The sequence below is a fragment of the Artemia franciscana genome, unplaced genomic scaffold (genome assembly GCF_032884065.1).
Source record: "Artemia franciscana unplaced genomic scaffold, ASM3288406v1 PGA_scaffold_32, whole genome shotgun sequence".
Classification (NCBI taxonomy): Eukaryota; Metazoa; Arthropoda; class Branchiopoda; order Anostraca; family Artemiidae; genus Artemia; species Artemia franciscana.
The window spans coordinates 1,561,210-1,577,818 of NW_027062665.1; the positions used below are offsets into that span (position 1 = coordinate 1,561,210).

Sequence of the window (16,609 nt, forward strand, 5' to 3'; positions counted from 1 at the left end):
ATACTTCACCACTAACGAAAATTGAGCTTAAAATCTATATATATAAAAATAAGTTGTCTGTCTGTGGATGTGTGGATGGATGTGTGGATGGATGTGTCAGGTGACGTCACCTGAAAAAACTGGATTAGGTGACGTCAAAACTGAAAAAACTAAAAAAAGGCAAAAACTACAAAAAAAAACTAAAAACTAATAAAAAAAATAAAAAAGCTAAAAAACTAAAAAAACTATAAAGGTAAAAACCAATAAAAAACTAAAAAAAAAACTGAAAAAACTAAAAAAAGGCAAAAACTACAAAAAAAAACTAAAAACTAATAAAAAAAGTAAAAAAGCTAAAAAACTAAAAAAACTAAAAAAACTAAAAAAAGGTAAAAAACTAAAAAAAAATAAAAAATAAAAAAAAACTAAAAAAAAGGAAAAAACTGAAAAATAAGCTAAAATAAAGGTAAAAACCAATAAAAAACTAAAAAAAAAAAGGAAAAAACTAATAAATGACGACACTCAAAGAGAAAGCGACCAGGACAAAAAACTAAAAAAAAAGGCAAAAACTACAAAAAAACTAAAAACTAATAAAAAAATAAAAAAGCTAAAAAACTAAAAAAACTAAAAAAAGGTAAAAAACTAAAAAAACTAAAAACTAAAAAAAAACTAAAAAAGGTAAAAACTAAAAGAACTAAAAAAGAAAAAAATAAATGACGACACTCAAAGAGAAAGCGACCAGGACAAAAGGAATGTTCGATTAGCAATCAACAAAGCACCGGGACACAGGGAGTATAAATGACGACCAGGACACAAGTAAAAAAAAAAATTAACAAAACTAAAAAGAAGGTAAAAACTACAAAAAAACTAAAAAGAAAAAAAAACTAAAAACTAATAAAAAAACTAAAAAATCTAAAAATCTAAATAAACTAAAAAAGAAAAAAAAAGGAAAAAAATAAAGGAGAAAAACAAAACTAAAAAACGAATGTATATACAGACCGGTACACCGGGATACAAATGACGACCGGGACACAGGGAATATAAATAACGACCGGGACACAGGGACACAACTACAACGGGGACACCGGGGGAAACAGGGGGATATAAATGACGACCGGGACAAAAAAACTAAAAAGAAATAAAAACTAAAAACTAATAAAAAAAACTAAAAAATCTAAAAATCTAAATAAGCTAAAAAAGAAAAAAAAAGGAAAAAAATAAAGGAGAAAAACAAAACTAAAAAACGAATGTATATACAGACCGGGACACCGGGATACAAATGATGACCGGGACCCGGGACACAGGGAATATAAATGACGACCGGGACACAGGGACACAACTACAACGGGGACACCGGGGGAAACAGGGGGATAACCTGACAATCTATTTATATGCAAAGACAATGGGACAGCAAAGAATGTTGTATATTCGCAAGTTTTACGTAGTTAAAACCATATATATATATATATATCTATATTCACAGGTGGGACATAGGGACACAACTACAATGGCGCGTAACTATTATGGCGCGTAACGACTTACGCGCGCGGGGGGGCTTGGGGGGGGCGCGAAGCGCCCCCACCAACTAGGTGTTGGGGTGGCGCGAAGCGCCACCCCAACAGCTAGTATATATATATATATATATATATATATATATATATATATATATATATATATATATATATATATATATATATATATATATATATATATATATATATATATATATATATATATATGTATATATATATATATATATATATATATATATATATATATATATATATATATATATATATATATATATATATATATATACATATATATATATAAATATATATATATATATATATATATATATATATATATATATATATATATATATATATATATATATATATATATATATATATATATATATATATAATGAATAGGGTGGTGGACGAAGAGTATGCAAAATTGATTGAAGAGAGCATACTTGAAGGCACGGGCCTAAGGGCATAATTTTAGTGCTGTTGACTAATGGAAATTTGAGAGGTGTACGACTCCTTTTTGATAAAATGAGGTTATTGGGGGAGATGATAGTTGGAGAAGAAAGACCAAGGAGTGCACTCTTCTTCATCAAAAGGGGTGACCGATGGAGTGAACATACTGCTTACCACAGAGTTTCAGAGACGGATCTTTGTACTGTCAACATTACGGGGTCGGACAAACAACGTAAATAGTGTCGATCAAAGAGGGTCCAAGACAGAGTGCACCCATTACTCAACAAAAGAGGTCAGAGGTAGATTACTGTTGAGTATAAGGAGTTAGAGACGGATACACACTGCTAACCAAAAGGTGCCGAGACAGATTGTAGGCGCTGTATACCTAATGCTTCAGTGAGGGAGCATTCGCATTGTTTAGTAGAAGGAGTTAGTGATGGAAACAATATGCTGTTCACTGTTCACCCCTATAGGGGTTTTGTCCAAAACCCCTATGTAAGGAATTTACCGTCCCTTGGCCTTAACAACAAGGAAAATATATAGGCTTGAAAATCAAGAAAAATGGCTGCAACCACGATATTCTGCATATACAGCATCTTTTTATTCATTCTTTTCCTCAGATAGCAGGGTACGAGAAAATCGAAGAGAGCTGTTTCATGGCTCAGTTTAAAAAAAAATTGTCAAATCTAGTGCCTTTTACAGTTAAAAAAATTATTTTTAAAATATAATCAATTTTGCAAGAAAATAAAATGCATTTTTTTATAGCACTGTAGTAGCTTATGTTATTATAACCTCAGGAATTTGTCACATCTACGTGCTTTTGTAATTAAAAAAAAAAAAAAAAATTAAACACAATCAATATTTTTACGAAGAACTGCATTTTCATATACTAGATGATAATTGTCGTCATAGTTTTATTAGAACAATTTATGACGCAAATAGAAAAACGTTATGTTTTGACGTTAGTTCTGATATGCCGGGTCGCAGCGCTAACTAGCAGCCTAGTAGGAGACAACCACGTCCCTTAGTAAAAAGTGGAATAACCCATAACTCCTAAATATACAGTCAGATCAAACCAAGGAGTAAACTAGTAGAGCCACCTAATCCTAATGCCCAATATAGAAGACGTGCTGTCTCTTGACTTGAACAGCATGGAAAATATACTGGCCTGAAAATCAAGAAAAGCGACAGGAAGCCCATTATTCTGCATATATGGAATCTTTTTTTCGTTTTTTTTTCTTCTTCTCCTCAGATAGCATGGCACTGGAACATCATAGAGAGTATTTTAATGGCTCATTCTAAAGTAAATCTACGTGGCTAAAAACCTTTTATAATTACCAACAATCAATTTTAAAATATAATCATTTTTTACGAAAAAACGTATTTTTCAAGTACCAGATCGATCAATGACGTCATAATCTTAGGTTGTAGCAGAGTTGTCTTATACTATTCCAATTAAGAAAAAAAAAACATAGGCTTTTTCCTATTTGTAATTTTACAGTATGAAGTTAATTATAGTGAAGAACGAAATCTAGTCCATGGTAATTAATTCGATCTTCAAAAGAAGGAAATACGGCATAATGAATAGGGTGGTGGTGAATAGGGGTGGTTTTAAAACAGAATTTTTTTTTTAATATGGCTGTATTTTTAGGAGTTATGGGCTATTGTAGTTACAACTAAGGGTGTAATCACCTCTAACTAGGTTCCTAGCTACCGCTGCAACCCGGATAATACATACAATCTATCTCTCACCCCCTGGGGGCAACTCCGATTACACTTTTTGTTAACCCCCTAGGTCAAAAATCCTCACACATGCGCTTCGTATCTTGTTGAATTTAGTATACAGTGATGGTGTTTTTTTTTCTTTAAACCCTTTTTAAACAATGCTCATGATCTGTCTCAAACCCTTTCGGTTAGTAGTTTATATGCTCTGTTTGTAATCCACTTCGGGCACTCATGCCTAAATTCCATCCCTAGCCCCATTTCATCAACAGTGTAAACGCTCAACTTTCAACCTCTTTAGCTGAAAGTGAGAAAACTTGGTCTTCAATGTCTGTCGTTTAGGATTGAGGTACGACCTCAAAATCAAAACGAGCAAAATGGGTATTTCACAAACAGTACCCGATTTTCGTGAAAATTGGTATTTAAGCACGAGCTTAGGACTTCTAAACTAGAAAATATTTTGTAAACAACAAAAAAGAACTATCCTATATGTGATAGGTTATAAATTATTATGACCACCAGCCTTTGTCCTTGTAATGGCTATTCCTATATTCACTTTGTCATATTCATACTAAGTGTCAAAATATTCCAGTAAAGACTTACCACTATTTTTTGGCATTAACTGCGGAGAATTCTTCGCTGACCTAGGAGGTGCCTCATAAATTCTCATGTTGGAAGTTTTCTTATAAACATTTCCAATTACTGCTGAGCAATCCAAGTCCATTTTTCCATCCTTGAAATGGCTTTTCAAAATGACAAATTGAAGAGGCAGTTCATTATTTTCAAACCCTTCAATGGATGGCTCATTTTTTGCATTTCCAGTATAAGTGCTTGGGGCCTAGAAATGATCAAATGTAGTTTCATATACAGTAGAATAATTGAATATGGCTTAGTTAATTGGCAATAAAAAGTAAAGAGGATAAGAATTCAAATAAATTATAATAGCTAAATCGGAAAATAAAGTCTGAGCTAGGATTACATAAAATGAATATAGTCGTACAAGCTTATAATATTAATATAAGTATAATATATATTATATATTATATTATATTATAATAGTATATTATATTAATATAATATAAGTCGTAATAGTATTAATAGTCGTATAAGCTTATAAAGAAGTTCTTAGGGGACGACAATTGTTGTGGGGAATTTTTCCCGGGGATGAGGGAGGGTATTTTTCATGTAGGGTTTCATAGGGTTAATATTCCATAAGAGGGGGAATCTGGGCGAATTTCTTCGAATTGAATAAAATAAATTTTCCACAGGATGAAGTTTCCATTGGGGGGGGGGAATTTACAGCTCATATTTTCATTAGGGGAGGGGTTATATCCGTCATGATTTGAAAAACTGTTAGAAATTAAATAAAAAATACATTTTTGAATGACGGCAAGGGGAATTTTCCAGGCAGAAATGTCTGGGGTTTCTGCAGAGAATTTTCAGCAAGGAGGGAATTGGCCGGGAAAATTTTACATGGGAGAAATTTTCTTTGGGGAAATTCCGAAGGGGTGAATTTTTAAGGGAGAATTTTCCGAGGGAAAATGTCTACCTAGGGGGGACTTCCCGGCAAAATTTGAGAAAATAATTGGACATTTGAAAAACAACACTTCTTTTCATTCAACTGAAAGTATTGAGCAACATTAAATCTTAAAACTAAGAGAAATTACTCAGTATATGAGAGAGCTATCCATCCTCGTTCCTCCGCTCGTTGGGTGACAATTTTTTAGCTGCTTCAAAAAGCTTTTAATCCGAAGGCCCTTGTTTTTCATCAGTAGTTTTTCAGCCATTTGGACAAAAAATTGATTTTTAGCGTAAGGATCGATGTACTGAGAAAAAGGCAGCCCTCCTCATATACGAAATAATTTGCGTTCATTTCAAGTTCTAACATTGCTCCTAACTTTCTGCAGAAAGAAACGTGTTTATTTTATTTAACAAAGATCAAAGGTATCTCCTTTTTATGGTTCAAAAATGAATTACCAGTCATTTTTTTTTGTATAAAAAAATATTCTTATTTTTGTTAATGAAGATTAACCGCAAAAATATTAAAAGTAAAATATTAAAAGTAATATTAGTAAAATATTCTATTGTTAATTTTACTTTCTCCTTTTTCTATCCTTGGTAAATATGGAACTACCGTAGGGACTACCGAATAGTTGTATTTATACACATGAAAGGTCTTTGCAAAAAAAGAACTCAATGAATCTTTAGCGCAAAAAAAAGGAAAAAGTTGTCATGTTTAATCAATGATAAGCTGAGAGAAAAGAAATAACTTGATAAAGATAAATGTGCAATTGTGGCCAAATATTCATAAAATATTCTATTGTTGAGTTTATTTTCTCCTTTTTGTATCCTTCTGTAAATATCCCCCATTGTTGGGAATTTTTTTCCTTTTGTACATCATAGAAAGGAAGTGTGATGCCTGTCTCCATTGTTGTTTGTGCATAATAATTAATCTCTTCAACTGGACAAGTGAAAGGATAAGGAGCATAAGGAGAGAGCGTTCCTCAAAAGTACTCAGACATAGAAATGTAGTGTTGTATCGTCTCCAATGTTTGTACCTAACTATTTGTCTTTCCAACTGGACAAACAACATAGGGACAAAAGGAAGGGGTGAAGAGGAAATTACCAGCCGGTCGTTGGCTTGATCTGTATGAGTTTTTAGTTGTTTACCTGCTTTTTCAGAGTTGAAAAAGTCTGAAAAATAGACAAATAAGTCTGAAACAAAAATTAGAACATCGGAAGCTACAGTCATGAGAGTGGTCAAGTATGGCTCTGAAACGTGGGGACTCTGGAAGATGAGTCAATGGAAGATTGGCGCATCTGGTGCATCTGGAAGATGGTTAAATGTTACTCAAAGGAATGTTCTACAGACAGTTTTGGGTACCTTTATGACCAATTATATCTGAAATAGTAAGCTTTACGAAAAGAGCGGTTCTATTCCACTTTCTGGGGCTGTGACGAGAGAAAACTCAAGAGAATGGCTAGGACATATTTTATGGATAAAGGATGACATATTTGTATAGATCATCTTTTTCAGCCATCCATCTAGGGCCAACTAAAAAATAGGTCCCCTCCCCCTGAATGAAGTTGGAAAAGGTTGTAAGAACTTATTTAAAGGAAATTGGAACTTTTAAGGAGAGGGCTAACGAGGGAAGATTTGAATAATTTAGAATGGAGAAACCGCATGTACAGCTGTGTTGTTCTAGGGTGGCTTGGTACTACAATGAGTTTTAGTAGTAGTAGTAGTGATAATGTTATACTCGGGTGCTAATTAAGATAAATAATTCAAACTAAGATCCTACTACTACGATCTTGAACTACTAGACTACTTAGTATAGAAAAAAAATCCGATTATGGATTGACTGAGCCAAAATTAATGCATTTTAGCCAATTATAATTAATATTCATAATCTTCATAAATAACTAAAATAAGTTAAGCACCAAAAATACCAGCAGCTACAAAACATTTTAGAAATTAGGGCTTGTAACTTACACGAAATTAGGGACAGATTTAAAATAATTTATTAATTCAAATAATCAGTTGGTTGTATTTTGTCATTAAATAAATTTTTTAATACACATATTCACTACATTCTCTTGTATCTATAAAACAATAATAATTGTATATATATTTTGTTTTCTCGACTAAATAATTTTAATTATATTTTTTTCTGAAATTGGTAAAATAATTTTTTCTGAAAATTGGCAAACGAATATTTTCTGGTGTAAAAGACAATCTAGACAGGGGACTTCGGAAAATTTCCTTTCTCCCTCTAAGCACCCTTAACAGGATCCACTGTCCTAAAAAAATTGGGATCTTCAGAATCGACTGACCGTCACAAAGACAAAGGGTCTGTTAGCGAACTCTCGCACCTGACTTATCGCCAACGATAGCAATTGAGAATGTGTGGCTTTACTATAAAATTTGACTAAAAAGCCAATGAAATTTAACCTCTCCTTTGTCTTAAACGCTTTCAATCAAAGCAGCTAGAACCACAGCGAATCCCAACACTACCAAATTACTCACAAAATATTTTTTACTAGTTAATTCCCAGCGCTTTCCTAGAGGTATGTTAGAATATTTCTAGGGATTGTCCTTTCCTGAACTTTTCAAAGAAAATCTTTTTCCGCTAAGCTGAAAAGACAAAATTTACACTTTCTAAGGGTGTAAGTTTCATTAATAGTAAATATCTGTGTCTCTGACAAAAAAAACGGATAAGTTAAATGGTTTTTCTAACATTTCTTGTAAATTAGGTGTTAGATTTTAGTTTCTGCTGTTTATTTGGAATCTTTTTCAAGCTCTGTAGGTTATGGCAAGATTAACCAATCAATGTTAAATAGTTTGGCAACATAAACTTAAAATTTTATGATGAACGAGATAGGATGATCTTTTAAGGTATCAAATCCCCTTAATATATTGCTCTTAAACACTTTACTAACTGAAACTAGAGACCCAAAAACCAGGAAAAAATAGTTTTCAAATTGAAGCTTGACAGTTGGACAAGGCCTAGAGAATTTTAGTTACTTCATTACTATTGCTAAAAGTTTCAAACTGGGTTAAGTTTTCATTCCATTTTCTTCTGTTTGTATCAAATTCGTATGCAGCGATTATTTAATAGACTATTGGCCTTGCAGGTCAATTGAACCCTATATGTTTACAAGGCAGATGATTGAGAATGTTTTAGCAAGATACTCAACTAACGAAATTCTATTTTGAACCGGATTTTTAGTATAGTAAGTTGTGTTTTTTTTTCTATCTCTTTTTTTTACTTTGTACAGTTTGTGGACACCAATTCACGAATTGACTATTCAAAAAATGAAAAATTAAATGAAATTCAACACATCTTAATCTAGATAAATCAAACGAAAACATTGTTTAAAGCAGGGTTTGTAAAAACCTTGTTTGAATCAAGGGGGGATTGTGTTTCCGTGGGCGAGTTTCCAACGGGGGAGGGGGTAGAATGCCAAACACCGTTTTATGTATTAAATTTGCTTCACCTTTTGAAGCCTGTTTCTCTGTCACTTTTTATTACCTGGATTAACCCTGGTACTTAAATATAATTGAATTAACAGTTAACAAAAAAAAAATACAAAATAACTAATATTTGTAAGAAAATATAATTGTGTAATAGTTAAGTCATTTTTCTTGAGTATTTGACCAATTATAATCAGAATTTATGATGTCTACAATTGATAATTAATTAGTAACTAATGAATGTTAACCATTAATAATTAACTGATGATTAATTAATAACTTCTTAATTGACAATTGATATGACTAATATAAAATGTGGAATAACCAATATATAGTTGTGTAGTGATTAACCTTTTTTTCTTGAGTGAAGTAATTAAATTAGAAGTAGAAATCCATACAAACTGATACAAAATGGCTCAGGAATTCCGACTTCTAAAACTGTTTTTTTTTTTTTTTCTGCATTATTTAGGTTTGGATGTCAAGAGAGATGGGCAAAAAAAAAATCTAGAAATTAAGAAATTTCTTACTAGTTGCTAAGAACTACCAAACTTTACACTAGAGCTATTCATTTCGATTCTTCGATTTTTTGTCTAAATTTAAAATATGTAGAAATGTCATCAACTGAAAATAGATTCCTCTGTTTGAAATTCTTTTTTGCCATCTTTGACCCTTTTTTTAAGAATGTGTATGAATTTTATCTCTGCTACTTCTTCATCAAATAAAAAGTAGACCATAAGAAGATAAGGACAGTCACTCTTTCTATTTGATGATCTTCGGCGGAAAGATGAACAGGGAAAAGTTTCTGCTTCAAGGCGTAATCACTAATAAATGCTCTTCCGAGATGAGACAATTCCATAAAATATGGCTAAACAATAGTATTATTTTTTCTAGATTATAGTTTGTTTGAATATGATAACATATTTCATTTTAAGTTTTGCGACAGTCATTTCATGATTTCGTCTAGTCTGTTTTCTTTTACCTCCACTGTCTTTCATTTTTAAACTTCGGTCTATTTTTTCAGTAAACCTAGTGGTTATTTGCATACTCTGACACACGGAAAAGGACTGGCTTTTCAAGGCTGGAAATTTATCAGTAAATTGATAGATTCTTGGCTGATTTATTGCAAATATCTTTTTCTTGACAATCAAGTCTAGCACTATTGAAAAAAGTATTTTTCAAAATATAAAGTGGCTTATCGAATTCTTTCAGGGGTATTAATTTTAATGGTATATCATTTATGAATATACAAGATACCTATATTCCCAAGGAAGCACATAGTACTAGCACAGCATTACATACACTGGCATATTATAGCATAGCGGAGGGACATGGGTAGCGGAATATTGTAAAAGTTCTGCCTATTAAAATCCCCTGGTTTTTGTTAGAAACATCTTCAGGAAAAACTTTATAAATAGCTACATAAATACTCACTATTTACTTAATTAAAGGTAAATCAATTTCATTAAAATTAAAAGTAACATTTAAATTCTGAACAGAAATGACCAATTAAAAAAGAGGTCTGGCATCCCCTACTCTTATCACGCAATTGAAACCAGTGATTTGCTGAAATTGCTGTAGAGGGCAACACAGACAGCCAATAACTGGAAGTGTTTTATTTACTGATTGCTTTGAAGGATATTTAAACTAAAAAAGTTATTGTCTAAATGAATTAAACTAGCCCTTCCATTCTGGAGGGATCAGGTTAGAAACACTTAACACTTTTGTTACAGTACTCTTGAGTTGGAGTATTCACTTGTAATGTACTCAGGGAAAAGTCAACTTTAGCGAAAGAACGCAGACTCAAAAGGGGGCAGCCCCACTTCCTCTGCAAGCAAGTGTTTAAAAAAAAATGGCGTTTATTTTCTATTTTTTTTAACGGAATGTTCAATTTTATCTTAAACATGAGGAGGAGGGCTACCGATATTCTGGGCCTCCTGACCTTAAAATGTTTGTTTTAATGCTGTTTCAAAAAGCTTCAAGAAAAAGAGTTTATTTCGAAGTATTTTTTGTTCAAAATAAAGTCTATTTTTTTCTCAAGAACTAGTAAGGTTATCTGGCAAACCAAAACTATACCCTTAAGTTCGTTCCCTGTGATTTTGCGACAAGCTTGCAGGTATAACATGTATTGAAAGTACTACATATTGTTCGAATTATTAGTTGCATGTCTATCCATTCAGCAGCCCAGGATATTGATACTGCTTGGACTTTATCTTAGAGAATGATCAAAAACGAGGCAGGAAATGACGTGAGGCGTGAGGCTTAAATAACGGGTCCTATTTTTTAATTTTCTCATGTTTCATTAGACTTTTCAACGTATTTCACAATCTGAAAACAAAAATTCAAAAGAAATAAATTGGAATTTCAAAGCTATTCACATTTACCGCATCATATGAAAATTGTTTTATGAATCAACTGTTAAAATAGTTTTCAACATAGCGTTATATTGTGTTAAAAACATAGGTAACATAGGTAAAAAACACAGGTAACATATTGTTAAAAAACCAAATATTTTATGTGTTAAAAACAGAGGATTGCAACTTTTCATCACAAAACTCTAGTGTTTAAAAAACTGATTTTTATGTAAAAAATTAAAGGTTCTGCAATAAGAAGTAAGTCATTAACTCTCATCAGCAATATTTTGGGATGGCAAAGATTATATTCTGTTATTTTTACAGTAACATCTCTCATGAGAAAAATTTAAAATCGTGCCGAAAATTGTGTCTTTTCAATCTCCGGGTACCTCTACCTCTCATACAAACGGAAATATCGCTAATATTCACGACACTAGTTGATTTTTTTTCAATATAGTTTTACTGAATAAACCTTCTATAACACCGGTTCATTTTGGCGATAATTCTTAAGCCTGGATTTTCTTAAAAATAATCGCTGGCGGATTTGCAATCGCTTTCACTAGATCAGTTTTTTACTCGAGTTGTAACTTGAACGAACGTGAGTGACCAATTTGCTTAGTAATAATGCATCTAAGAATAAGGGTTCCTATATCATGTTTTAGAAAGTCAAACGATATACAAAAGGGGTTTAACCTCCCCTCAAGAAAATACCCTCCTGCTAAAATATCCCGAGGGAATCCCCATACAAATATCCCCCCCACCAACACAAAATATCCCCAGGAAGTTTGCTACAGTTTGCTCGACACAATTAGAAATATTAATACTTTCCTATAGCTATGTCTCTTTTACTGCTTACGAAATACCCATGGACCCCTAAAAATATCTCAGAGTGGGTTTGAAATGCTAAAAATCGATTTTTAAGATTATAAAATTCATGTTTCTCTTCAGAATAAATAATTGTTCTTGGTAATCATGCTTTGAGTAGGAAGGGGTATCAAAGGCCATTTCAGTAGAATTTCTAGTTAAGACAAACGTCTCCACTTCATTGGGCCAGCTTCTTAGATGACGACATCACAGCCCAAATATTGCAATAGTATCACCCGTCCTGGCACTAGTAACCATCCGTTTAGATAATAAGAACAAGAGGTAAGAGCTCATATGGCACTTGTGACGTCGCAAGAAGAGCTAAGAGCCAAGAGCTCATACGGTATGAGCTCTAACAAAATTCTAAGAGTCAATAGATTGTTTTAAAAGGAAAATCAGAGGCTTAATGCCGGTCAGGATTTAAAATAAGAGCTCTGAGTCACGATGTCCTTCTAAATATCAAAATTCATAAAGATCCGATCACCCATTTGTAAATTATAAATACCTAATTTTTTCTAATTTTTCCTCTTCCTTTAACCCCCCAGATGGTTGAATCTGGGAAAACGACTTTATCAAGTCAATCTGTGCAGCTCCCTGACACACCTACCAATTTTCATCGTCCTAGCACGTCCAGAAGCACCAAACTCGCCAAATCACTGAACCCCTCCCCCCCAACTCCCCCAAAGAGAGCGAATCCGGTACGATTACGTCAATTACGTATCAAGGACTTTTGCTTATTCTATCCACCAAGCTTCATCCCGATTCCTCCACTCCAAGTGTTTTCCAAGATTTCCCCCTCCAACTCCCTCTAATGTCAAAAGATCTGATCGGAATTTGAAATACGAGCTCTGAGACATGAATTCCTTCTAAATATCAAATTTTATTAAGATCCGATCACTTATTCGTAGGATAAAAATACCCCAATTCTCACGTTTTCCAAGAATTCTGGTTTCCCCATCCAACTCCCCCCAATGTCACAGGATCTGGTCGGAATTTAAAATTAGAGCTTTAAAGCACAAGATTCTTCTAAATATACAATTTCATTAAGATCTTGTCACCCTTTCGTAAGTTAAAAATACCTCATTTTTCCAAATTACCCCCTCCCCCAGCCTCCACCAAAGAGAGCAGATCCGGCCCGGTTATGTCAGTCACATATCTTAGACAGGTTTTTATTCTTCCCATCCCGTTTCATCCTGATCTCTCCGCTTTAAGTATTTTCTAAGATTTCCGGTCCCCCCCCCCCAACTGCCCCCCCCCCAATGACGCTGGATCCTGTTGAGATTTAAAATAAGAGATCTGAGTTACGAGGTCCTTCTAGATATGAAGTTTCATGAAGATCCGATCACTCCTTCGTAAGTTAAAAATACATCATTTTTTTCTAATTTTTAAGATTTAAACCCCCCCCCCAATAGAGCCGATCCATTCCAATTATGTAAATGACGTATCTAATACTTCTGCTTATTTTTCCCACCAAGTTTCATCCCGACCCCTCCAATCTAGGCGTTTTCCATGATTTTAGGTTCTCCCGCCCGACCAGATCCGGTCGGGATTTAAAATAAGAGCTTTGAGACACGATATCCTTCTAAATATCAAATTTCATTGAGGTCCGATCACCCGTTCGTAAGTTAAAAATACCTTATTTTTTCTAATTTTTCAGAATTAACCCCCCCCCCAACTACCCCAAAGAGACCAGATCCGTGCCGGTTATGTCAATGATGTATCTAGGACTTGTGCTTATTTTTACCACCAAGTTTCATCCCGATCCCTCCACTCTAAGTGTTTTCCAAGATTTTAGGTCTCCCCCTCCCAACTCCCCCCCCAATGTCACCAGATCCGGTCGGGATTTGAAATAACAGCTCTGAGACACGATATCCTTCCAAACATCAAATTTCATTAAGATCTGATCAACCGTTCGTAAGCTAAAGTACTTCATTTTTCTATTTTTCTGAATTAACGGGCCCCCCACTCCCCTTCCCAGATTGTCAAATCGGAAAAACGACTATTTCTAATTTAATTTGGTCCGGTCCCTGATACGCCTGCCAAATTTCATCGTCCTAGCTTACCTAGAAGTGCCTAAAGTAGCAAAACCGGGACCGACAGACCGACAGACAGACCGACAGAATTTGCGATTGCTATATGTTACTTGGTTCATACCAAGTGCCATAATAACCCTCGTCTGTGGAGGTAGCAAAGTGGTGGTAATGAGTATTGACGCTTTTCAAGTCAGGTGCAAGCTGGTCAAAGTTGAAATGGAGAAATCGGGAACGTTTTTGAAATCTAAAAAAGAGGAAATATCGTTCATGGAGTTATTATATACTTTGGAAGTAAATAATTTGGTGATGCCAGTGGTAAGATATAAGTTTTGGGCTGATATTAGAATAACTTAAGAAAGCAAGATTTTTCTCGTAAAAACCCAAAATTCAAAAGCAATCTAGTGTATACACAAATGTAGAAATACAAATGTAGATACAAATGTAAATACAAAGTTAGAAAATTTTGAGCCTTATCAATCAGCCTAGTAATCAACAACTGCCGAGATAATTAGGCTCTAAACATAAAACAAATTGTCAAGTTCAAATTCTTGCTGATTAGAAAATTTGAAGAGGTAACTTCTGTTATGTTTTCCTATATAAGGGGGGTACAACATGAAAGTTTATAACAGATGCTGATATTTGACACTGAGGATTCTATGTATAATTACACAATTGATTAATGATTATTTTATTTTGAAACAAATTTTTGAAATAAATTTTGAAATAAATTTTTGAAATAAAAATGGTTTGATTATTTCGAAGCTGGATTTTGGTTAAGTTTGCTATGCACATGCCAAATGTCAACTAAACATAAAGAACAATATGGTGATCAGCTTACCCCGTCGGTATTATTCCTTGCGTACCCTAAAGGGTAGAAAATTTTGTTTGTCTTTTGGTGGTTTTGGTTTTACGGCGTTTTTGTTGCCAGTTACAAGACAATTACTAGAGTTGTGTCTCTTCAGTAACTAATTAATGCACTAATTAGCTTACACTAATTTTTAGGTTGCTCTAAGAGAAATATAAAAGCAACTATTTGAGTCCATTTACTCTCTCAGAAATGTAATAAAATATACTAATCAATATATTTATATTTGACGTGCTGTTCAAAAAGTATTGCCAAAAAAAAATAGCGTGAGTAGGCAAAACTTTACATTGAGCAATTCGTGCTAGACAATTTCTCTGCTGATGGGTCTTGAAAGCTAAAGGGGCTTTTAGCTTTCCATTTAGATGTGATCTGGCTGTCAGCACATCAAAGTCTCCAATTTCACTCAAGTGGAATTCACACTTTTGTTCTTTTGTTTGGTTTTAAATTCCACGCACGATCACATTAGAGCCACATGAGGTGGGGTTATTTGGCCCCCTTTCTAAAATAAAGCCCTGATATAACAATCTCTAAAGATATGCCACAACTATTACCTTGCAAAAAAAAAATAGAAACCAAAAAATTAAAGCATGCTGTACCTTTTCTCCATTGATATACCACGCTAAGTGAGCTTTTGGCTTTGCATTCAGAAGTAAACAATTGGCTCTCAGCATATCACCGGCTCTATAGTCAGGACTTATCATTCCAAGGGGCTTGTAAGTTTGAACTATCGGTCCTCCGCTAGGAGCAACTGCAATAATGAAAGTAAAACCTTTTTACTTGATATAACACATTCAGTTTAGCTTCAATCATTAAGTATACCTTACGGGAAAAAGGAAAGTAAATTCAGAACAGGGGGTACCCACTTTCCACAGCCTGGCGTACATCACAGAATGTCCTATGTGACGAGCAGTTGAGCCCTGCTCAGCGCAGTCTCTGCCACGATTGGCAAACTTCCATCATGATTGGCACGCTTCATATAGCTTACGTGATTCCTGAAAGTGGGCACTCCCTCAAATTAAAAGAGAGATAATAAATCAACAGGTCAAGTTTTGAATTTAATCAGCTTCTAACTTGACTTTGCAATCATAAGTTCAATTAACTTTTCTTTACTTTAATTTAATATAATACTACAACTACTATTACTTCTAACAACTCACCACAGCACCAATCCACCTGAGGCCAACACAGCTACGCACGCTCCTCCTCCGTCCCAAACTAAACGAAACCTCCTTCTTTACACCCTCTTAAGAACAGAGGCGCCATTTGGACCAAATCTTGGGGTGGGCACAAACTCCATCTTGCCCCCCCCCCGACTCACTTCTTGTCACGTAATCATCTAGGAAATGGTCATTTGACAGATCTCGAGAATTTTATTATGTATCTTACCTACTTTCAAAGTTTACAATAATTAATAGCAAATAGCGTAATTATCCCAAGGGTCGTCAGGTAATTACGCTCTTTGGTTAATAGGCGTGCAGTAATTTCAAATCAACTGGACAGAATGGATTATGTTGGACATAATGGATTATTATGGCCGGCAAAGGGCCCTTTGTGGTGGAAGCTTGGGCCCCTGGAAAATCTGGGGTGGGCATTTTCCCACCCCTGACCCCCCCTCCCCCAAATGCCACCTCTGCTTAAGAAGTTCCTATTCCCTTTAAACCTTTCTTTATGACATCCTCCCAACCCAGACGTATACAGCCTGCTTTCGGTTTAGCCCTAGACGGTTGGCCAAAATGCAATCCTCGGCAATCTGTTATCCTTCATCTGCAGGACGTGATCTATTCTTCCAAGCTTTTTTTTTACTGTGAAATAACACCCTGAGCCTTGGCTATTCTACT

At 34.2% G+C, this 16,609-nt stretch overlaps 1 protein-coding gene across 2 annotated transcripts in view; it reads right to left on the minus strand.

Moving 5' to 3' along the window:
* The window catches only part of LOC136041629 (uncharacterized), a 176,567-nt gene that overhangs the window by 109,181 nt on the left and 50,777 nt on the right, over positions 1-16,609 (minus strand). For both annotated transcript variants that reach the window (XM_065726326.1, XM_065726325.1), the window contains exons 4-5: positions 15,368-15,519; positions 4,287-4,521 (exon numbers count right to left, since the gene is read on the minus strand). In XM_065726326.1, coding sequence (XP_065582398.1) covers positions 4,287-4,521; positions 15,368-15,519 — 387 coding nt within the window. The remainder of the gene's footprint in view (positions 1-4,286; positions 4,522-15,367; positions 15,520-16,609) is intronic.